The sequence below is a fragment of the Nannospalax galili genome, unplaced genomic scaffold (assembly GCF_000622305.1).
Source record: "Nannospalax galili isolate Female #2095 unplaced genomic scaffold, S.galili_v1.0 scaffold1086, whole genome shotgun sequence".
Lineage (NCBI taxonomy): Eukaryota > Metazoa > Chordata > Mammalia > Rodentia > Spalacidae > Nannospalax > Nannospalax galili.
Window position 1 is genome coordinate 1,500,232 of NW_008354345.1, and position 24,544 is coordinate 1,524,775.

The 24,544-nt window shown below is 42.4% G+C and overlaps 1 protein-coding gene across 1 annotated transcript; it reads right to left on the minus strand.

Annotated features, from left to right (window-relative positions):
- Nucleotides 1-4,014: 4,014 nt before the first annotated feature.
- Nucleotides 4,015-24,544, minus strand: Ldhb (lactate dehydrogenase B). The gene is made up of 8 exons (XM_008851598.3): nt 24,424-24,544; nt 20,770-20,904; nt 16,674-16,791; nt 13,692-13,865; nt 10,614-10,787; nt 8,248-8,365; nt 6,262-6,385; nt 4,015-4,376 (listed from the first exon to the last, which is right to left on the minus strand). Exons 2-8 carry the CDS (start codon nt 20,896-20,898, stop codon nt 4,209-4,211), a joined length of 1,005 nt encoding a protein of 334 aa, XP_008849820.1. The 5' UTR covers nt 20,899-20,904; nt 24,424-24,544; the 3' UTR covers nt 4,015-4,208.

The window sequence follows — 24,544 nt, forward strand, 5'->3', positions numbered from 1 at the left end:
GCCATCTGGAAGGATTGCAGATAGATGTCAGGACTGTCTAAGAATTATGAGTCTAGTGAGATGGGATTTATTCAGTATTGTTTCTTTGCTATCTAACTACTACTTCTCAGGTCTGGAGTTCTTCCATGTCCCATTCCTTTAACCTGTTTCAGATGGTGAGTTTTGCTTAAGAAAGGTCATTTTCAGTCTATGAAAACTCAGCACAGAGGGCCACAGAGGTTGGTTCAGAGATGCACATTTTATCCATCGGGGGCCAGTAGGATGCAGTGAGGTGTTTTCTGGAATTCTGAGAAAGGTAGCCAGTAGTTTTTCATTAGTCAAACAAACGAGGTTACGACACTGCAGTGACCTTGGACAATTTGCCACTGTACTGTGCCTAAACATTAAATATACACACAGAGACGAGTTAAACAGAGTTACAGGAAATCTTCATAATCTTCTGTGACCTTTCTTTACCCTTGACTATCTCACTTGACGTAAACTCGACTTCTAGCCTGTCTGACAGGTGCGTGATGCCCTCCTTTTGTGGTTTGTTTTAGCCAGTTTAAAGGAGTACCGACCGATCCACCAACGCACTTGGGTCAGTTTCTTTTCTAGAAAACAGCCTGGGCAAAGATCACTTCTAATTCTAAACTCATAAAAGGTGAAGCTATTGTTAAGATTTGAATGTGAAATGTCCCCCACAGCTTCATGTGTTTGAGTACTGGGTTCCCAGCTAGTAGTGGTGTGTTTTGGGGAGGTTGTGAAACCTGGAGTATGATATGTAGCCTAGATGGCAGAATGGGTCCGCCAGGGTGGGCCTTGAAAGTCATACCTGCTTCCGGGAGTGCTGCCACGTGAGGAACCCCAACACAGTCATCACCACGGAAGGTCTCCACTGTATTTGCCCCACCGTGACGGGCTGTACCTGAAATCATGAACCAAATAAACCTTCCTCCCTGAAGCTTCTGCTCTCGGTTTTGTTGCATTGATGAGAAAGGTGACCGACACAAGCACCGAACTGGATAAACTATGTCAGCTGTAACCGAACTGGATAAACTATGTTAGCTGTAATCTGTGCGTAGCTTTCACTTTTTGGAAAAGAGACTCATGGTCTATCAGAATCTGCGTATTGATTAGTCAGGGGTGACTGGGCAACTGCCTGTCTTTTTCTGGGGGGATGTTAGTGTGTTCCAGTTTCCGTATTTTTCCCAGAAAATAACTAAGTACAGACTTGTGCTTTAGCTCGACTCTCTAGGACCTTGTTGGGGTATTAATTATGCACATCTCAATTTGAGAAACTAGCTTACTAGCCAGTTGGTACTTCTCATTATGGTTGGATATCCCCAAGTCTTAGGGTACACCACATAGAATAAACTTTGGTTAGCCAAGGAGCAATTTAATGAACCCAACACCAGGCTTCCTGTAGCTCCACACTGTTGTCCAAGAGCTTGCCTCTCTACCTTCTATCGTCTCATGACAGATAACAAATGTGAGATTACAATCTTCCTAGTCACTTTAAAATTAAAATAGGTATTGGGCTGGAGAGATGACTCAGTGGTTAAGACCACTGACTGTTCTTGCAGAAGACCCCAGCTTGAATCCAAGTACCCACATGGCAGCTAACAACGGTCTATAACTCCAGTTCCAGGGGCTCTGACACCCTCTTCTAGCCTCCGTGGACATTGCACAACATGGGTACACTTACATACATACAGGCATAACACTCACGCACATAAATATAAAAAAATAGCTATTTTTGAATGGTTTTTTTTTTCCTGAATGTCTTTATTTGGCAAAACAAAAGGCTGACCGACTTCATTTGAAGCCCCTCACTTTCCTCTAACATATTTCCTACTCCTGGAATTTAATCTTAAATTCGTCCATAAAACTCAAGCTTGAAAGCCACTGGCTTATTGCAAATTCAGTGTTCATGCAGAGACTAAAACTAGAGCAGACTAAACCTCTCTTTACACGCAGGAATGATCTTGGTACAAAGATCTCATTTTGGAAATCTGATATGAAAAAAAATTACCTGTCTCAGCCTTCTCTTCTGTAATACAAATATTCACACGGATGTTAAATTTCAACATGATTTTATAAAGAATGTGGTAAGGGGTGTTTACTGAAAATATATGTTTAGGAGTTTAGAAGCTATAAAGTTCCTGTTGAGACTGAGTCTAAGTCTGTTCAGTAGACGTCACCTCTGATTCGTCTCCATTTCTTTTTAAAAATTTTATGTGTATGAGTGTTTTGCTGGCCATGTATTTAAGTGCACCATGTAATGCCCACAGAGGCTAGAACAGGGCTCCAGATGCCCTGGAACTAAAGTTATTGGCCACTTTTAGCCACCATGTGGTGCTGGGAACCAAACCCAGGCCCTTTGAAAGCACAGCCAGTGCTCTTAACCAGGGAGCCATCTCTGCAGGCTCATTTAGTCTCTTCCTCCTAGCCCAAACAGGAATGGAAATCATAGCAGCGTTTTCTAAGCTGTATGATTTTGTCCCCCAGGGAACACTTGGAGACACCAGCAAATGTCTTTGGCTAACACAGAGAAAAGGCGTGTCTCTGGAACATGTCCAGTAGATCCACGCACAGTACCCTTCCCTACAACACAGCACCAACAAGCCCCAAATACCACAGGTGCCGAGGTTAAGAAATGCTGCCTTACAGTGTGGATGACTGAAATGCAAAGCACCTGCAGCAGCAAGCACTCCTCAGGTGTTGGCCACTATCAGGGCCAAGCTTTGTGCCGAGTTCTATATACTTTCTTCATTTGACTTCTACTTGTTAGGGATGTAGCTTGCTGGTAGAGCACCAGCTTATGCCCAAGACACTGGGCTCCAGCCTCAGCACTGAAAAAATATCAATAATTCAAACTACCCACATTGAAGAGGAACCATTATTTCATAGGGGAAAAGAAGATAATCTGTTTAAACCATTGTTACTTAGCAACAGAACTGTTGCTCAAATGCTGGTTTACATGACCCCACCAAATTTCCAACTATCCCTAAACTGAGTCTCAGCTGTTACAGCAAATTGGGACTTCTGCCTTAGAATCCCTCCAAATTCCCATGCTGTGCTGTCTTCCTGACACCCAGGCCTGGGCGATTCAGCCCAAATGTCCATTTCTTTCATTACTGGAGAGAACTAACTCTAGTGCAAGGTTTTCTCCAATTTCATGAAGCTGTTTTAATAGATTCTTCCTTTGAGAAAGTTAAAAGGTACTGACAGCTAACATCCATTGCAACTTCTCCAGTTACAGCCTTAAAGTTGTAACCATATGGGGCTGGAGAGATGGCTTAGTGGTTAAGAGTGTTTACTGCTTTTGAAGAGGACCCAAGTTCGGACCCAGGCACCCACATCAGTTGGTTCACAACTGCCTGTAACTCCAGTTCCAGGGAATCCATCACCTCTGGCCTCCAAGGATACACACATGTATAAGCTACACATGAAACAGATGCAGACACACAAGTGTATAAAATAAATCTTTGGGGATGGAGAGATGGCTCAGTGGTTAAAGAGCACTGGCTGCTCTTGCAGTGGATCCAGGTTTGGTTCCCAGAACCCACTTTGTGGCATTTTTAACTCTAGTTCCAGGGGATCTGATGCCTCCTTGGGCATTGCACACATATGATGCACTTCCATACAGACAAGCCAACACTCATACATGTAAAATAAATCTTTCAAAAATTGCAACCATATTCTTAAAACAAGAAAATCATGGAACCAACCGACAGAATTCTGGCGCTGCCTGGAGAGAGGTTACAGAAGAAAGTGTACATGATGTGGATTTAGGGATTTATGGATTTAGGAACATTTATGAAGTATAAGAGGGGTCATTTTAAAGACTACAAATTTTCAGCAATTAAAAAAGCAACCTTAGAAATAGAAGCACACAAGTCAGCATTCAGGAGGCTGAGGCTAGACTGCAAATTCAAGGCTACCCTTAGCTATAAGACCTTACCTCAAACAAAAACCTTACCAAACCTCAAACAATAAGACCTTACCTTAAACAACAAAAACAACCCAGAGCACACTGCAATAACTAACTTTATTTGTTCAAGAGCTCATAGTGCAAGCATTAAACAAGGCTGGGCTTTGATCCGTGAGCTCATATCACATGTAAGGGGAGAAGCAAACTGTGACCCATATACAGGGCTGAAGACTAAAGGCTCAGGGTTAATCACATTGTAGTTTGTAGATTTCTACAGCCTAGAACCCGGGAGTCACAGGTCTTTCAGATCCTTCTGGATGTCCCACAGGGTGTCCGCGCTCTTCCTGAGCTGAGCGACCTCATCATCTTTTAGCTTCTGGTTGATGACACTGGTTAACCCCCGAGCATTGAGGATGCACGGGAGGCTCAGGAAGACTTCATTTTCAATGCCATACATTCCCTGTGAGAAGGGGAAAGCATTTAGATTGTCAGGAAGCCATAGTAGATAAGAGTCAAAACACTACGTGGTCACCAAAGCAACTGTAGGGGATATGACACACACAAATTCGTTCTCTTCATTTGACAGGTCCATATGTTTCCTAATCAGGTTTTTAATTATGTTTACTATTTATATTTAGACTATGCAAACTTACTCTAGGATAAAACTAGCTACAAGAAAATAAGTCCTTATATTTTTAAATTAAACACTATTTCCTGCTTCGATACAATTTAATACGATTTGCTATATGAATCTTTGAATTGTTTTCAACCATGGTCCTTAATAGACTGCTTTCCATGAAACTCCTAAGTCTATTTTCAGATAAGTAGAGAATTTAGCAGGTGTCAATACTGAACATGTGGATGACCACCTCTGAAGGACCATTAATAGTTGATAATTATTAAAAGTCAGGATTCTCTCAATACCCCCAGAACTGCTGATGAAATAGTGTAACTTCCAAATGCTCTACCAGTTAGGGAGAGGAATTTATTCACAGGGTCAATTATACTATATAACTAATATGATTATTTCCTTTTTGAGACAGGGTCTTGCTATGTAGCCCTAACTTGGCCTGGAACTCCCTATGTAGACAGATTCCAGGCTGGCCTCTATCTCAGAGATGCATCTGCCTCTGATTCCCAAGTACTGGGATTAAAGGCATGCACCACCATGCCAGTCACTTAATTATTTTTAATAAGTCACCTTAATCTTTAAAACTATTAACTTCTAAATGTTTTGTACATACACAAAACTAGAGAAAATATTCATATATAGATATATCTACACATATCTAAAGACTGAACAATTAATTTTTCCTCCACGTTTACTTTATAAAGTTTCTATAGTATTGTAAACCAAATACCAGATGCCATGTTTTACCCAATTGTGTGTGTGCGTGTATGTGTGTGTGAGAGATATGCATGCCTACATGGGTATATGAATGTGTGTACATATGTGTACGGAGCCAGAGGTTGGCTTTGGGTGACTTCCTTGATTGCTCTCCGCTTATATTGTCAGTGCCTCTCACTTGAACCCACGGTTCAACAGTTCAAAATGCCTAGCCCGTCACCTTGAGCTAAGAAATCTCGTCTATTTCTCCCTTTCACGCTTTTCCACACTTGACACTGACATGTGGAAAATGGCTCTGTTACTTCACACAACACTAATATAACTTCTGTCCAGTAAATTTATTTCTCATGAGGGCTCATGCTGCCCAGGGAGACTTCAAACTTGCTATGTATCTGAGGATGACTCTGAGGTTTTTTGTTTGTTTGTTTTTTTAATAGACTCTGAGTTTTTGATCCTCCTGCCTCCACTTCCCGAGTTCTAGGATTACGGGTCTGCACCGTCCCATCTGGTTTATGTAGGGTTGGAGAAATCAAACTTAGGGTCTTATGCACACCAAGCAAGCACTTTACCAAAGGAACTACATCCTTATCCCTTGTTCAACCAATTTCTATTTACCTGCTTGGTATGTTTTCTCATGGCTTTCAAATTAAACTAAATATGCTAAGGTATCAAGTACTACTGGAAAGGTGGTCTAGAGTTTATTATGTAAATTTAAAATGAATCTATTACATGTCCATTTAAATGACATAAAGGTGGCCCTCAAGAGGATTCAGTTAATTTTTAATTTGCCTCTTTATACAAGGAAGAATTATCAGAAAATGTACTGGATGTCTTAGCGCCTACAAAGTTTAGTTCTCTTTCCTATACTTTCATTGATAAAAGAAAAAGTGAAGTTTCCATTTATACCTAGAGGCAGAAATAAGTACAGCCTGTAACTTTGTCATTCTTTAACTGAATCTCTGGAAATCCTATTACAGTTTGTACTAGTTTATCTTACCTTCACCATTGTTGACACTGGGTGAATCCGAGATAGATTTTTCAACATGGATTCAATGAGGTCAGCCACACTTAACCCAATAGCCCAGTTGGTATATCCTTTTAGCTTGATGACTTCATAGGCACTTAGAAAAAAAATAAGACCAAGAAAGAGATCATTGAAATCTGACCCCTGGGTTGACTCCTGCTCTGCCTCTACTGTGATCTTCAGCCAACTTCTGAACCTTGCAGGCCTCAGAGTTCCTTTCTTCGCAGTGGAGAACATGTGATCTGTTTTGTAAGCTTTTTGTGAGTTCCCACTGAATTAATGGTCATGTAAAACATATAAGCATAATGACTAGTAGTTGATAATGTTTTTGATAAATTTAAATAGTGTATTGCATCAGTGAATACTAATAAAGTCACTGGTAAAAATGCATATTTTTAAAAGATGTATTTCATTTTTAAAAATTTATGTAGATTTGCAGGGTGTGGTGGCACCTACCTTTAATCCCAGCACTTAGAAAGCAGAGGCAGGCAGATCTCTGTGAGATTGAGACCAGCCTGGTCTACATAGTGAGTTCTGGGCTAGCTGAGGCTACAGGGAGACCCTGTATCAAACAAACAAAAATTATATGAATTGGGAGAGGGGCTATGTGCATGAGTGTTGGTCTCCATGGAGGTATAGGATCTCCCTACCCCCCACCGGAGCTGGAGTTATAGGTGGTTATGAGCTGCCTCATGTGGGTGCTGGGAACTGAAACTTGGGTCCTCTGTAAGAGCAACATGTCATCTCTCCAGTCCCTAAAAACGTACATTTTCAACCAATATAACTTACCTAAAAGTGTACATCCATACATATGAAATCAGGAAATGAATAAAAGGATAAAACAGGCTTTCATCCAAGTGAGCATGGTATTCTCATTCATAAAATCAAGGCATTAAGTTGAAATTCTAAGGACTTTTTCAACATTGAGATTGTTTTCTTCTATATACAAGTCAAAGTCCACAAAAGATATTATCAACTAAATTGTTTCATATCTGAGGTATCAATCTTCTTGCAAAAACTATCTGCAAATAATGTTTATTGAATGCTTATCACTGATAAACATGCATGTGTAGGGGCTTTAACTTACTTCTAACAAGTCTACAACTCTTCCATTTACATACTCTAAAGGAGTTTTAAAATAAAAATAAATTTTTAATGTGTATGAGCGTATTGCCTGCATGTATGTAAGTACACCTGTGTTGTGCAGTTTCCATGGAGGTCAGAAGAGGATGTTGAATGCCCTGGAACTGGAGTTACAGATGGATGTTAGCTACCATGTGGGTCCCGGGAATCAAACCCATGTTCTCTCCAAGAGCAGCCAGAGCTGTTAACCACTGAGCCATCTCTCCAATTCCCACACTAAAGGATTTACAAAGAGAACAGGGACGTATGATTTATATAGATCAAGGTGAAGACAGATGAGACCCATATTGAAGGTTGAATCGTTTCCCAATGTCATAATTAGCTTCAGTGTCATGATTTGAATCCAAACCCATATTATTGGCTCTGTTTCAAAATGATAACTATATTTTGAGCAGGAAGATCAGGAAAGTGGTGACAGAGCGATTTCAGAAAACGGAAAGGGCTGCGAGACATTTTTAAGTGTGAAAGTAAGCACAGAACTGCTTAAATACACATTTGTTCAGGCAGTTACATAACTAACAGTGTCTAGGTTTACCTTGCTGGATAAAGCAAGCCGTATCTGTTGACACAAGGCAACGCGAAGGCCCTTCTCCCTTGGTAACTCCACGTTTGCCTCTGTAGCTAACTTTCTCTTTCCCTAGAGGAAAGACTAGCACAGCAAGCCTGACCAGTCTCAAGTAATCCTGACCACTTTTCAAGATAATAACTGTGTGCTCATCACATGTAGTTACACGAGCAGGTAGCCAGGGAAATGGCTTCTGATTTTATCTGAGGAACAGAAACTGGGTCCTCCTAAACCCAGCGGTCCACACTCACCTGTCTACCACCATCTTATGCACCTCCTTCCAGTTCTCACTGTCGTTGTCCGTTCCCATTTCTGGATTTAGTTCCTGGAGAGAAACGCCTGCCACATTCACCCCACTCCACACAGCCACTGTTCAAAAACAAAAACCTTTTCTTACTTTAGATTTTCAACTCTGATGCAAATTTCCCTAACACCAGCTGGTCCTGCTGCTATGACAAACATTCTTAGTAGAGTCCCATCGCTTTGGGGGAGATACTTCTGATATTTGCCTTGAACATCTACCATATATGTGTGTGTTATGTGTATGTTTATGTAGGTATTTGCACCTGACCACAGTGCCCACAGAGTCCCAAAGGCGGCACTGGACATCCCGGAGCTAGATTTATAGGTGGTTATGAGTCACCCAACATGACTGCCAGGAACCAAGATCAGGTCCTCTGTAAGAACAGTATGCATTCAACTGCTGAGCCATCTCTCCAGCCCATACTTCTAGATTTTAGCTTTCAACCAATCTGGCTTCAAACAATCACTGTGTCAGTTATACGGAACAGGAAATTCTTTCCCTCTCTAGGTGTGTAAAACCACAAGGGTTTCTAGTTTGGGACCATCCTAAACTCTCAATTTGAGAAACTGAAATTTCCCTTGTGTGTACTGTTTTCTAATACAAGTCCTCGTCTTATAAAATTTAAAAAAATCTATGCTAATTTTTATAAATTATCATAAAAATGCCTTAAAATATAAACAAGGGTCGAGGCTGGAGAGGTGGCTCAGCAGTTAAGGGCACTGGCTGCTCTAGGACCTAGGTTTGATTCATAGCACCCACACGGTGGTCAAGAACCATCCATAACTCTAGTTCCAGGGATCTAATGCCCTCTTCTGACTTCTGAGGGTATTACATGACATGGGTGCACTTATATACATGCAGGCAATATACTTGAGCACATAAAAATAATTAAAAAATATATAAATAAGGGTCAACAGAATTCAGGGGAGAATGTCAGAAACATCTAGAAATACTGGCATGGGAACCAGACATTGGGACCACAGTCATGTGTTCCTCAGGGACTTTTAGAGAACACGACTGACTCATGAAGTGTGAACAAAGGTGGAGGTATAGTCTAGCATGCATAAACAGCTTTGTGGGGTGAGGTTGTTCATGGCTAGTAAGACCCTGTGGTCCATAGTTCTGCTGGGCCAGGCAAACTGGATATTCTCATTCTGTGATGAACACTAAGAAATCTGTGTAATCATGCACAAGTGAGAATGGTTTTCCTTTATTCCATATAGATAAATACAGGTCAAAATAGAAATTTTAAAAAAAGTGTTTTGGGAAAAGTGACCCCATAATGAAAGAACAGGGCACTGCACATCAGAAAGTCAGAAAACATCCTCTAACATGACTTGGAAGTGGCCACAGCCTGGCTTCCCCGCCTGAGTGGTACTTTTGTGCAAGTATGTGAGCATCATGTACTCACTGTGAGGAAACAGACACCCACATGGATGGACATTCATGTTTCAAAAATGTCAACACCATGGAAACACGAAGATGGAAGAACATTCAGGACTAAGGGGAACTCGGGAAATGGATGGAATGCATGTCATCAGGATGGACCCTGAACCAAGAAAACAAGTGCACAGGACTGAGACAGCGGTGACCTCTGAAAGCAAACTGAATTACATAGGATGGGTCAGTGTGACACCTCCTGATTTTGCCAAATGGACTGTGGTGACAGAAAAGAAAATCCACCAGACGTAGATCCCAGCAATCAGGAAGCGGTGGCAGGAGGATCCGGTGTTCAAGGTCATCTCCTGCTATATTAGGAATTTCAGGCCAACCTGGGCTACCTAAAACCCGCCCCAAAAGCAAAAACAACAGGAAAATAAAGGAAAAAAAAGAAAAAAAAAATGCTTGCTGCCATGCCAGGCAACCTAAGTTTGAACCCTGGGACCTATGTGATAGCAGGAGAGATTGACTCCTGACACAGGAGCACACACCACACCATGAACCCACGCTCATGTAATGATACATTTTTAAAAGACAGATGAATGGATGGATGATAGGTTGGACAGAAGATATAGATATGAGGTAGAAAAATAAAGCAAACTGGAATACAATACAAAAGTCAACTATGCCACTTTTGAGTCTGCTTTTTATTGTCTCCCAGCTGGCCTGGAATTCATGTAGACCAGGGTGGTCTCGATCTCACAGAATTCCATCTGCCTCTGGAGTGCTGGGATCAAAGGCATGCACCACCCTGGCAGGCTTACTTCTGAACCTTTACTGAGACACATCAAGGCATATAAAACTAAAATTTGAAATAAAGCAAAGCATTAAGAATGGTCCTAGCAACCGAGACAGGCAGGGAACTGTTCTTACCACTGGAGTCACCATGTTCTCCCAGAATCCACCCATGGCAGCTGCTGGGGTGAATACCAAGTTTCTCAGCCATCAGATAGCGAAACCGGGCAGAATCCAGATTGCATCCGCTTCCGATCACACGGTGCTTGGGTAGCCCGCTTAGCTTCCAGGTGACGTATGTCAGAATGTCCACTAAATATTTTAGAAGAAACATAGGTAAGTAAGTAGGAACCATGGAATCCATTTGTGGGTGCTCTGGCTCCCCACATCTCTCAATGGGTGCGCAGAAACAGATGTGTACTTTAATTTCTCATGGATGGGTCAGACAGACGAGAATGGAGCATTATTAAATTCTAAAACATGAAATATGTGAAAACTGTACTTTGATATGTTATTACATGGTCCAAGATTACAAATGAACCTTGCAAGTCAATTAGCTTTAACATGAAAGAAATCTAACCCGTAGGTTTCTAACAGTCCTTACATCCCATGAGGTGAAGACTGTCATCACAAACCAAAGCAGCCATTTCTTACTAAGTTACCAAGGTGTGCTAGTATACATTTTCTTTGGGGATACTGTTCTACAAACTAGCACAATAATACACGGCCTTACTATCTTAGGACAAGACAACTGCAATGCAACCTTTGTTCCAGTGAGGCACAGCTGGTTCAGACAGGATCACGGCACTTACACTCTAAGCTGGAAAGAGCAGGAAAATGCACACAGGCAGGCAAGACACTGGAAGAGAATCCAATAATCTCCACCCCTGCACAGCCTGCTAAGATATTTTAGGCACACTCTGGACTGGATAACTCCTTTTCCTTAACAACTTTAAGGCATCGGAAGTGGCTCCCTGGAGAATTAGACTTTGAATCTCTACCAAGAAAGTTACATAATCGGAGAGTGACATCAGCTGAGATACGGGATGCAGGGACACAACAGGGCTGCGTTTGCCACTTGCTCTACATCTACCTGGCACACAACACTGATACACAGGACTGCAACATTCAGAAGTCCCAATCCAGACCTGCAGAGAACGAGAGGCACGCAGTGATGGAGCCCAGCTCTCAATGCTAAAAGGACTGTGAGGGTTCCCCAGGCTTATTCACAATCCGCTTGGAAGTGAGGTATCACAGGAGGTTAATCAGTACACCTTCTGTGCTCACCAACGTGCTACAGTGGCAAACTACACCAAAGAAATCTGACACTGGGCTGGACGACAGAGCTTAATGGTGGAGCGTTTGTCAGGCATGCAAGAGATCCTTCAGTTCAATCTCCAGTTCACACAGAGAGAGAGACACCAAACTTGAACCATTTAGGTTGTCACATGACAAAATTACAATTTACTTATAGGACCTTAATTCACCTTCATTTTGAAAAAAAAAAAAAGTTCTGAAAAAGTTTTTATAAAGAAAAACAAAAACACAACTTGGCCTTTAAAAAATTACTTTCTTTTCACAACCAGGACAGAAACAGAACTGGTGAATACCAGGTTATTTTAGATGACTTTGGTGTGAGGGTTAAAGTCACGCACCAACTGGAACAGGTCCACTTGGGAAACGTGGCTTATGGTGCCTTTTGTCCCGGTTTATCAATTCAGGTGAATGACTTGATAGCAGCTTGGGGACTCGGACTCTGGTGTGAGTGACTCCACTTTTTTAGCCTGGCCTACTGGGGCTCAGTAGGAGCCCTAAACAATGGCCTCGTTTCCTTTTTATTCATTAGGCTAAAATTGTAGTGTTTCCAGCCAGGAGTTTCAATATCTACTCTGCAGTTGTGTTTAGCAAGGAAAGGTTTTAGGTCACATTTTCTGTCAGTCATATCAATCCATCAATAATCTGGATCTATTTTTATTTAAAAGATTTTGAATTTATGTGTATGAATGTTTTGCCTGCGTGTGTTTAAGTGCACCTACGTTGTGTAACGCCCAGAGGGCAGAAGTGGTTGTTGGATTCCCTGGAGCTGGAGTTACAGATGGTAGTTAGTGCTGGGAACCAAACCCAGGTCCTCTGCAAGAGCAGCCAGTGCTCTTAACCACTGGGCCATCTCTCCAGCTCCAATAGTCTGTATCCATTTTTATGAATGACATGAGTAACTTTCTTAAATTTTTTTCAAATTTAACCTGATTCAGGGATTTTGGAGATAAGGACATTAGAATAAATTTGTGTATATTTAAGTTGTGTAGAGTATGTGTACCTGTTTTTGTGAGTGCATGTGTGGGCAGAGGTCAGAGGGCAATGTTGGTTGTCTTCCTCAGTTGCTCTCCACCTCATTTTTTTCGAGACAGGGTCTCTCAGTGAACCTGGAGCTCACTGATTTGGGGAGGCTGACTGGTCAGGTAGTTGCAAGGCTCCTTCTACCTCTGCTTCCCTGGCATTAGGATTGTAGAAGCAAGCTACCATGCCCAGCTTTTGCTTTCTTTCTTTTTTTTTTTTTTTTTTTGAGACAAGGTCACTCTGTAACCCCAGCTAGCCTAGAACTCACTATGTAGACCAGGCTGGCCTTGAACTCACAGAGATCTGCCTGCCTCTGCCTCCTGAGTGCTGGGATTAAAGGTGTGCACCATCAAGCCTGGATTTTCCGTGCCAGGTTTTTTATCGAGTGCTGGGGATCCAAACTCTGTCCTTGTCCTTTCACAGCAAGTTCTTTATTGATTGAGCCACCTTCATAATTTTTTAAAATGTAAAGCTCTTTTTGGGGGGAGGTGGGTAAGACAGGGTTCTTCCTGTAGTCCCAGCTGGCCGGGAACTTGCTATGTAGATGAGGTTGGCCTCAGTCTCACAGAGATCTGCCTGCCTCTGCTGGGATTAAAGGCATGAGCCACCATGCCCAGCCACACATAAAAAGGTAAAGCTTTATAACTCTGCAACACACACAGATGAAACAAGACGAAATCACAGGACATGAAGGTCTGCTCAGTTTTGAGCATTTGGCCTGGGTTGGGGCCATCTGCTTTGCCAACACCATCTTTTTGTGCCAGTAACAGAAGACATGCGGACTGTCAGTGAACACTGGGAAGGATATCAATCCCAAACAGTAAGGTCTCTCAACACTGAGCCAGAATAAAGGGGACATCAAGTGCTATGTGCTCCGACCTGGGTTGGACACGACGATGATGGTACAGTCAGGGCTGTACTTGACGATCTGAGGAATGATGAACTTGAACACGTTGACATTTCTCTGCACCAGGTTAAGCCGACTCTCCCCCTCCTGCTGACGGACTCCCGCAGTCACTACCACAATCTTAGAATTGGCTGTCACGGAGTAATCTAGAAGAGAAATGGAACCTGAACCACAACTACTCGGACAGACGTGCCATCTATAGAACGGTCTAGAAGCCTCACTATATATAAGCGTAAGCCTCATCAAACAAATTTCTAGAACTTTGGAATTTTCTGTACTAAAACTTTAAGACTTATTTTTACTCATGGGTATATGTGCATGTATATGCTGTGTACTTGAGTACAATGCCCTGGGAGACCAGAAGAGGGCTTCAGAGTCCCCTGGAGCTGGAATTACAGGCAGCTGTAAGTTGCTTGATGTGGATACTGGGAAGCAAAGTCAGGAACCCCACTCCCAGAGCTATTAACAGGTTTTGAAGTCCAATGCTGCTTCTCCAACTACGTTTGTTTTTCTTCCTGTGACAATGAACAATCCAGCTCTTAAACGGATGGACAGTGAGCCAAGGAAATAAAACCCCTAAAATACGTTAGTGGGTAAGAAATCCACTGGATTTGCAGAAGCTGATGCACAGTAAGCCCACAGACTTCCGACAGAAAAATCATGTTTTCGCATTCCTAATTTAGTAAAATGAAAGAATAGGTAATAAAAACATTCAATTCTGAGTTGCTTTTCGGCATATGGTAATACTGACAGCTATGACGGAAAAGAAAAGTACTGTTTGGTTCTGACTAAAAACTAATTTTAGGTTTTTAATACTCAGTATGTTAAGGGATGGTTCACACCTGTAAGCCCAGCACTCATGAGGCTGAGGCAGGAGGATTGCCATGAGTTCAAGGCCAGCATTAACCATACAGTGAGACCCTGCCTCAACACACACACACACACACACACACACACACACACACACATAGATACACAAACATACATGCTTCTATAATATACACACACACATGGGAGATTATTCATATTTTAGCAGTGTGAATCTCTTTGGAGAATATTTTTCTTCTAAGGAAGTGTGCTAATATTTCAAGACATATAGACCATGGATGTCCCATTTAGGCTGAGCAGCCCATAGTCTCATTTTCTGCACACCAACTAGATACAGTCTCTGTGTTAATCACCATCTACTGCCAAAAGCAGCTTCTTTGAGGGTTAAGAGATGCTTTGCCTCTCCCAATCACCTTCCAGATCCATCCCCACCTATCCACCCAACTCCATTTCTTTTTTATTGAGTCCATCAAGCCAATTTGCCCAAATACTCTTGGGTGTAGGGATACCCCCAGAGCACAGTTGCTCCACCAGGGGTCACATTCTTAAAGAAAACCGACTCTCCCCCTCCCAGCAGCTATCAACTGCCAATAGCTCCTTTGGTAGAGGTAAGACTTCATGCCCACCTCCCCCTCCAAAAATAAATATGAAATTCTCAAAGAATAAAGATATTTTAAGAAATACAGACTAAGATTTGACGTGCTCATCACACTCTAAAGCAATGGGCTCATTCATATCATTAAACTAGGTAGAAATGTGGCTTGTGGCAGTTATTGGCACTTTTCTTTAAAAATGAAGAGACGGTCATATCTACATTCTACAGGGCTGTGAAGATCAAAATTAAATGAATGCTACTGAGTCAATCACCGTTTTCTGATTCTTAAGACACTCAGTCCCTGGATTCAGAAGAAAGGAAAAAGCTACCAACTCTCCACTTACGGGTACACAAAGGTTAGTCCAACACCCACGTGGCAGCTCACAACCATAACTCCAGTTCCAGGAGGGTGGACACCCTCCTCTGGCCACACTGCATACACATGGTGCACATACACACATGCAGGAAAACACTCATATACTTAAATTTTTTTTAAAGGTGTATTTTAAAAATGGGAAATTAATTTTATATTTATTCTATGTGTGTGTGGATATTACTTATGAGTACAGGGGCTTGTGGAGGCCAGAGGTGTGACAGTTGATATGTGCAGTATTGGACCATCTCCTACACACACTCCCAGGATGTGATGTGTCAGCATGCTATGTGCACCTATTAGCAGAAAAGCTAGAAAATGAGCTTCTAGAAACTGATGAAGAAAAGTTGTCCTGTATGATAAGGCTGACGCACAATCAGCCAACACCGCCACGTGGCACAATTTGTTATTTTCTCTTGGTGATATAGCTATGGTCATTTTTGGAAAAGAACCTCGTTTCTAGTGACTCCACAAATTGTAAGAGAATAAAAAGTAGAGTGTAAAAGAGAAATAAGAATGGTTTTTAAATGAGAGAATAGGGGAATATTTACAAGCAGATGGAAGTTTTGTAGTATTTGAAATTATTCAAATAGATCACGGATGTTTTACTGTTAGCAGTTACTGAAGTAACTGTTCCACAATTTCAACTATTCCTAATTAAAACATAAATTTGGGCTGTGAGGGTATCTCAGTGGTAGCTAGCAAACACCTAGCATACTAAAAGGCTCTGGGTTTAATCTACAACACCAGATAATAGTAATAAATTTAAAATAAAAACTGTTTATTATTTTGTAGGCTGTATTCCAAGGACATATTTATAATAAAAATTAGTCCAACATCTAAGTGTTATTAGCAAAAAAATGAGTCTTTCTATAAGAAACAGTATATTTTAAAATGAAATGGAGATCTTTTTTAAAGGTTAAAAGCTCATTCAATTTTAGGTCTTACAGGGTTTATACTGAGTTCAATATTGTATAACTGTATTAATTCAACTGTGAACCTAAAAATTTTATAGCCACTTTTGAAAGATATCTATCTTTGCTCTGGAAATTGTTATCGAGGATGTTAAAGCTGTAATGAAATGCTTCTTCTAAAAAATAAAAAAAAAATTATGAGAAAAAAAATTAGTTAGACTTGGGTCATTTGGGAACAAACTACCTTTGTCTGCCACAATTTTAGGAGTCTGAAGGAATAAGCTCCCGTGCTGCAAGTCCATCATTTCGCCTTTGAGCTTGTCTTCCAGTACATCCACCAGGGCAAGCTCATCCGCCAGAGACTATGAACACAAAAGCAGGTGTTAGCTCCTGTTACAGTTTGAGTGTAAATACCCCTAAGGCTCAAGTTTGAACACTTGGCTCCCAGCTGGTGGTGCTGTTTGGGGAAGTTGTGAACGTGTAGGTGGTGAACCCTCACTGGAAGAAGTAGGTCACTGGGGGCAGGCCTTGAGGGTTATATCACAGCTGAGTCTACTTCCTGTCTCCACAGCCCTATCTACCAAGATGTGACAAGCAGCTCACAATCCTGCTGCCATGGCTTCCCTGCCATGATGGACCGTGTGCTAAAATAAGTCCGTCCTCCCTTACATTACTTTGTCAGGTATTTGATTATAGGGTTGAGAATAGAAATTGATGCAGTACCCTAAGCTGTATAGGAAAGCTCAGCATACAACCCAACCTAAAGAGACCCTTTAAATGGCTAAGCACCCAAGGGCTATGACTGGCACAAAAATTTACTTTGGAGTTAGGTAATCAACGAGGATTCAGTTAACATGATATAACTGCATTTTAAGAGCATGTACACAGACATTCCATTTGAAACTAATGGCTCAAGATAGACAAGAGTAAGTCTTCACATGAAGGTAAGCAGTGTACATATGCATAAACACACACGCACATGCATACACACACACACACACCAGTGAGACACACAGACTCAGAAACCTTGCACAGTGTATCCGTCTTAAGCTCACCCTAGTTCAGAGGTTTCTGGCAGAACAGATCTGATTTACATCTCCCAGAGCACATTCATGTTAGAGTTGAACTTGAAGTCCTGCTTGAAGTTCAGAATGCTCAGGTTGGCTCTGAGCAACTCAGTGCCTTGGTGGGAAAGACACCCAAGTCTTATCAAGAGTCCTCTCTTGTAGAAACAGTCCCCAAAGGACAGGGAAGGATAGCACTACCAAATACTGACATTCACTTTTATTTACTCTTTCACTTAAACATCTTCAGAAACTCTAAAAACAGTTGTTCCTTTACAGCCTCTATGATCATAGGAAATCCTGTGTATTTTTAAGTACTAAATTAATATAATCTCATTTAATAATAACCCAATATTCTGTGTAGGTACTGAGCACTAGGAATACCAATCTTTTAGTAACAGCACACGTGAACTACTGAAGTCAACAAAGTAACACAACTCGGGGCTTAAGTAGACTAGGATATGACAGGATGTCGGAACCTATCTCTGTTTCAGTGGGCGAGAGAATTAGCTGTTAAGTGCATGCTTAGGAAGGAAGAGAGCCAACACTGAAAAAAAAAAAAAAAAAGCGAAGTGCTAAATTTGGCTAGATGTGCAAGATGTATCACTCTCCTAGAGGCACACAAATAGCTGACACGTAAACCAAGAACTGATGGCATGGCAGATGTATGACTCAATCCCTCTCCACGTTATCTCAGGGGCTATGTGTTTACCCACATAGGCTGTTAGGGGCATTTCAACTGTCAGACACAGGTTTAGATGAATTGCAAAAGCAATCATCATCTTAAAGAGCAAGGTCAGTTAGAAGCCAAGAATGTCACTGTAGGAAGTTTGTTCAGTCAACCACAAAAGTGCCTTTTAATCTCAAGTCATGGGTGGATCAGGTATAGTTGTGTATTTTGCCTCTTGGTTAATAAATTACAGTTGCCAATGCCTTAGTATTTGATGACATCATGTTCCTACTCACGTGCTTATTGTGCATGAAATTTTGTGGAGGAAATGGTATAACTTTTCCAAATAATTAGTCAAGAGGATTTAAATACCATTTGTTTACTGATTCGTATTTTTTCTAGCCTAGTGATGTGCAGTGAGTTACTCTTTTGCTATGCTGGAGAGTGGCAGTCAGCTGCAGCTTCTGGAACCCAGGACCACAATACTCTCCAGTGTCCTATGTTGCTACTGCACTGGGTAAGATGTAGATCAAATGCACTTTATGTGTCTGTGGTGCTGAGGAACTGACTCCACAGCCTGTGCGCGCCAGGCAAGCTAACAATTAACTAAATCCCGAGCCCAATAAATGCATATATTTTACTTATATTGCCACCTTAGAGGTTTATTGGTACTTCTAGATTATTTAAAATGAAGCATCTTAAAACCATGGTATATTTGCACTATGTATTTTTATTTTTTGAGACAGGGTCTCCTTGTAACCCTAGCTGGCTTGGAACTCCCTATGTAGGCCAGGTTGACCTCAATCTCACAGAGATCTGCCTACCTCTGCCTCTAGAGTGCTGGGGTTAACGGCATGCGTCACCGGACCCAGCAGCAATATGTACCTTTAAAAAGAAATGTAAGCTGGACTGTTGTTTTTACTGGAAGGAAGCTTGAGCACTAAATTGTGATTATTTAAATCCTCTGCAATTTGAGAAACTATCAGAAATCAATGAAAACTGATGTAAAATAAAGCATAAAACAATGGGCTCTTTGAGTACTATTTCAGAGTTTGAAACGGGAGGCAGAGCAAGGTGGCTGGAGCCTGTAATCCCAGCATGCAGGGGGTGGAGGCAGGAGCATCATGAGTCTGCCGCTGCATGGGATGCGTAGTAAATGTAAAAATAAAATAAAAAGGGCTGGGGGTGTAATTTGGTGGATGAATGGAAGAGCACTTGCCTCCGATGCAGGGAGGCCCTGGGCTCAATCCCCAGGGTGGCAAAAAATGACCAGCAGCAGCAAAAAAATCCATTAAACTTCCCCAACAGAAGAAATACGCTTGGTCAGGAGTTACTCAGGCAGCCACTACACAAAGGACTCAGTGTGCTCCACAGTGGGCGTGGTGATGCTTCCCACACCGAAGGAAGCCATCAAAAGAAGCAAGCATCAGTTCAGCAGTTAAGTGAAACTTTTCTTTCCTGCAAAGCCCTTGAGATAAAAAATAACTACGTCTTGAACTACAAGAGCAGATGTACGTTCAGCCACACGTCTATAGAGGAACACTGGGAAAAGAAACAACTCTTAAGGAGTTAAAGCAGGGTTAAAACTGATGGAGAGAACAGTGATGATTATATAGGAATGTGTCCTGTGTTAGGAAATGTGCTCTGGAGAACTTAGCAAGCTTGAGTTCTCCAGGTTATTCTCAGTTTAGAGACGCACACATGCACGCATGCACACATGCGGAGGGCCCAAAAGAATCTCACAAAATGTTGAACTCTGGTAAATATGGATGTTTATGTTTTTATCTTGAAGATTTATAAGTAGATTTACAAATTTTTTGTTAAGTTTGAAATTATTTCAAAATAAAGCCACCGGTTCAAAGTTTGAGGGGAATCATAGGACATTCTTGCAAACTCAGAAAGCTACCTCACAAATACCTCTGATGTCCAGAAGGCAGAGACCTTTGCAATGAAGAAGTCATTGCCCCTTCAACCACAGGCTTCAATTCATCCCCCAGAAGCAAGACAAGTTAACATCTTGATTCCTGATGTGACACCCCAAGGGCAAGCTATCATCTCATGAAACACACCCATCAGATTCAAAGTGACCTAATTACCAGAAAACCCTGGACAAGCATAAACTAAAAGGGGATGCTATAAAACTGACCTGGATGGTAGAGAAACAAAAACAAATCCAAACCTGACATATAGAAAATAAATCTATCTCAACGATGTGAAAGACAAAGAAAACTAACAGTTCCTAATTAAAGAAAAACAAGATTTGGCAAGGATGTAAAACCTAAGACCTTGAACTGAGTTGAAAACAGGTATCAAGGGCACTATTTTGACAACATGGCAAGTTAAATACGAATACTGTGGGTCAGACCACAACAGCACAACACTGTTAAATTCTTCCTGGGCTATCAATTCCAGTGCAAAACAGGACTACCAGAATTCTCTGAGACGGATGCTCAAGTACTTAAAAGTGACAAGTCATGACACATATAAGTTATTTCATATTCCCGGGGATTAGGGGGGTGTCTTCTAAAGACAACTCAAATCTGAGGGTGCATAGGCAGACTGTGCATTCCTGCTGAATTGTGATGCATGGTGCTGTTCAAACATACCTTTCCCAGAATGCTGATAGCACATGCCATACCGACTTGTCCGACACCCACTACGGTGATCTTATTGTTTGGAACAGCCGTCTCCTCTTCTGCCACAGGTGCAATGAGTTTTTCCTTAAGGGTCGCCATTTCACCCTGAAAGAAAAGGATCAAAGAGTGTGTGTCCATGTAGCAAATTTGGGTGCGATTCCCCCCAAAATATTACTGTGAGTTAAGAGCAGGTTGACTAGAGCCTAAGGGATCCATTTGAAGGGACCATAAGTCTTATTTAATGAAGGACTCGAAGCAGAAATCTCCCGGAGAGCCTCTTGAATTAAGATTCTTCCTTGAGCTGAGGACTTTGTGCAAGCAAGTACCTAATAAGTTGCCACCATCAGCCTTATGGGCACGTTTGTTATAACCAGTCATTACCAGCTAAGATATGAACATTTATATTTTAAAAAGCTAATTTCTTTTGCTCCTGTAAAGAATTTGTGTGACTATGGGAGCTAGTTAAATCATATTTAAACTTAAGTTTAAAAAAAATAGTCATGAATGTAATTCCCATTATTAATGATTCCCTTCACTCTTGGAGGACAAAGACTGATTCTTTTACTTTATTACTATATTTTGTGCAGGGTAGGAGACAGGTTTTCCCTGTAGCCACAGCTAGCCTGGAACTTGCTATATAGACCAAGTGGCCTCAATCTCACAGAAATCCACCTGCCACTGTCTCCTGAGTGCTGGTACTAAGGGCATGCGCCCCCACACCCGGCTTATTCTTTTATTTTAAATGTCATGTTACACTATAGACAATCCATGGCAGTGGTAAAATGAATAATTTCATTGCAGAATATGCAAAAATGTGACCAAATGTCTTTTAGTTTGCCTTTGGAAGTTTAAGACTCCTTTTCCTTCCAAGAGTCACATTAAGAGAACCAACCTTTAGCTGGGTGTAGTGGCACAAACCATTAATCCTAGCACTCGGGAGGCAGAGGCAGGTGGATCTCTGTCAGATCGAGGCCAGCCTGGTCTACATAGGGAATTCCCGTCAGCTGGGTCTACAGGAAGACCATGTCTCAAAACAAAAATAAAAACAAGGGGCTCAGTGGTTAAGAGCACTGGATGCTCTTCCAGAGGACAGATGTTTGCTAACTGTCCTAACTCCAGTTCCAGGAGGTCCAACACTCTTTTCTGACCTCTGCAGGCATTGTAAGACACAGGTGTACTGATACACATGCAAGCAATATACTCATACACATATTTTTAAAAAATCACTTCAGATTCTTTTTGTCTAAACCAGATACATAAACAAAATCAAACCTATTAGAAAACATTTAGTAATACCCTCAGATAAATTTTTCTGCATAAATGGACACAAATAGCAAACATTATTCCATTGCAAATGAGAATACAAAATGTCCTGCCCTGAGGACAGTTTCTTCTTCATAATGACCTATCAATTGTAGTAATCCATTATGCCCATTTGTTATTTATCCTAGCCATCACAGCTGAGGGCCCTGTACCAGTTTCCCAGGGAACCAGCTCTTCCCAGTCCATCTTCCCTTCTTATCAGCAACTAAGTTACAAAAACCTGGTTCTGTAATTACACGTTAGTAAGGCTCTCGGGGGAAATGAAGTTCCCCAAACTGGAGACAATAGCAAGTATTTTATTCTATTGGTTTGGGTTTTGTTTTAAACTTTTTCCCCAAAGTGTACGCACCAAGGTGATTTAGCCTTGAGAATCTCATTTACAGTTTTCTGGTGGATGCTAAGGAGGAAAGATGAAAATGCCTTCTGAGTGTTGGGCAAAGTGAAATTCAAACATGAATTCAAACATGCCCTGCATTTTGAGCAGAATTGGAAGAATGCTCCATTTCTTCTCCTAGAACTCAGTTTAAAAAGCTGTTTCCCTGACACCCACGCTTAGTTTATTTTTGTTAGTTTGCTTAAGATCCTTTAAGTATGTAGGGATTTCTGTGCGGTTGAAGCCCTGTAACCCCATCATTTGGGAGGTGGAGGCAGGAGCTTCAAGGTCATCCTCAGATACAGAGTTTGAGATCAGCCTGGCTATCTGAAACCTGGTGTGCTGGACATCTTTGGTTGTCAACTTGACACACCTGGGAGAGGGACCCTCCAATGGGGAATTGCGTCCATTGGACTGGCTTTGGCCAAGTCCCTGGGGGCATTTTCTAGATTGTTGAGAGATGTGGGAGGGCCCCACCTATTGTGGGCGGTGCCACCCCTGGGCTGGTTGCTTGTATTGTAAAAGCAAGCAGGCTGAACATGGGGGTGGGGAATCCCCTAGGCAGCGTTCCTCCCAGGCCTGTGCTTCAGCTTCTGCCTCCTGTCCTACCTTGGGCTCCCTGATGAATTGTGACCACCCAGGGTTGTAAGCTAAATAAACCTGTTCCTCCCCAAGTTGATGTTCGGTAGGAGTATTTTGTCACAGCAATGGAGAAACAAACTAGGACACCCGATCTCAACAAAACATAAAAAACCCAAAACCAAACTACGAAGTCAAGGTAAAAATCGTGACTACATTACGGATGAATTGTTCCCGCAGACCTTTTAAATTACTTTGCGGAATTTCAAAAGCTACACCGTAGACGCTCCAGCCAGCACAGATTCTTTCCGCCCCTTCTAGACAAAAGTGTTTTTCTTTAATTTTTCTTAACAGGAGTAAAAGAAATTAGTTTGTAACATCGCAGGCCTGTGCCAAATCAGCATGGGGACGGTAGGAAACACAAGAGGAAAACACCTCGCGGCTGAGCTCCCCCCCACCCCCCACTTACATATAAGCCATTAAATATGAACCGGCGCCCTGCGTTCCGGAGCTCCGGTCGCGTTAAATTGTTGAAAAATTCAGGCTTTGCTTTTGAATTCCTCCAGTAGTGCCCCCATTCCCCCCAACCCTTGCCCCGAGCTGGCACAGCTCTCGGCCCACAAGCCACCTCTTCCTCCTGGCCCAGGCCCACGCAGAGCTGGTCACAAGGGAGGCAGCCGCCAGGCATCTCCTGCGATAAGGTCTCTGGAGGAAAGCCTAGGCCTTTCATACTCTGAGCACCCGAAGCAAACACATAAACAAAGCCCTGGCACATCAAAAGAGGCCCGGAAAACCAGTACCAGGCAGCAGTGAGCTGATGACTTTAGGACCAAACTTGCTGATCAGCTAAAGCCTTTACTCCCATCTCTACAATGGCACGGCTGTTCCCCATCACCCGAGATCCAGGTGCAAGACAGTCAGGCCTTCACAGGACCCACCTGGTACCCTCCGGGTCCCTTAGCTCCTAGCCGCGAGTCCCCAGCGTGCATTTCAGGGTGATGTGGCCGCTAGGAGCCAATCAAGGACACTGTGGGACCCGTTTTTAGTTGCAACGGTAACAAGTCTCTTCCTGAATAAAACACAGGTTTGGGAGGAGCCTGCCAGGTGCAGACCAGGCGTGGAGCTCTGCCGCAGCCTCCTCCCCACCTCTGCCCCGGGAGCATCCCCCAACCTCAGGGGAAGCGAACAGCCAGAGCCAGGATGCTCAGGACCAAAGGCCCCGGGGAACTGATGTACCCCGGCTCCTTCCTCCTGTCCTGGCCACACAATCACTCGCACTCCATCCTCATCCCCGAGACACATTCTGCTGGTCTGTGAATCGGTATTTGAGGTCCTGGGCTGACACCTACCAGACTGGAGAAGACTGTACTAGCTGCCGAGGTAAGAGAAGGACGCCAAAGTCAGCCGGACGTCTGCTCCGGACGCTCGATCTGCAAGGAGGAGGAGGAAGAGGAGGCGGGGCCGCTGCCC

Excerpts from the sequence above, each read along its gene's own strand:
- Ldhb (XM_008851598.3), bottom strand. The coding sequence starts at position 20,898 with ATGGCGACCCTTAAGGAAAAACTCATTGCACCTGTGGCAGAAGAGGAG. Across the intron at positions 16,792-20,769 it reads CTATCAGCATTCTGGGAAAG|TCTCTGGCGGATGAGCTTGC; the intron begins GTATGTTTGAAC and ends TTGTGTTCATAG. Across the intron at positions 8,366-10,613 it reads AGAACATGGTGACTCCAGTG|TGGCTGTGTGGAGTGGGGTG; the intron begins GTAAGAACAGTT and ends GTTTTTGAACAG.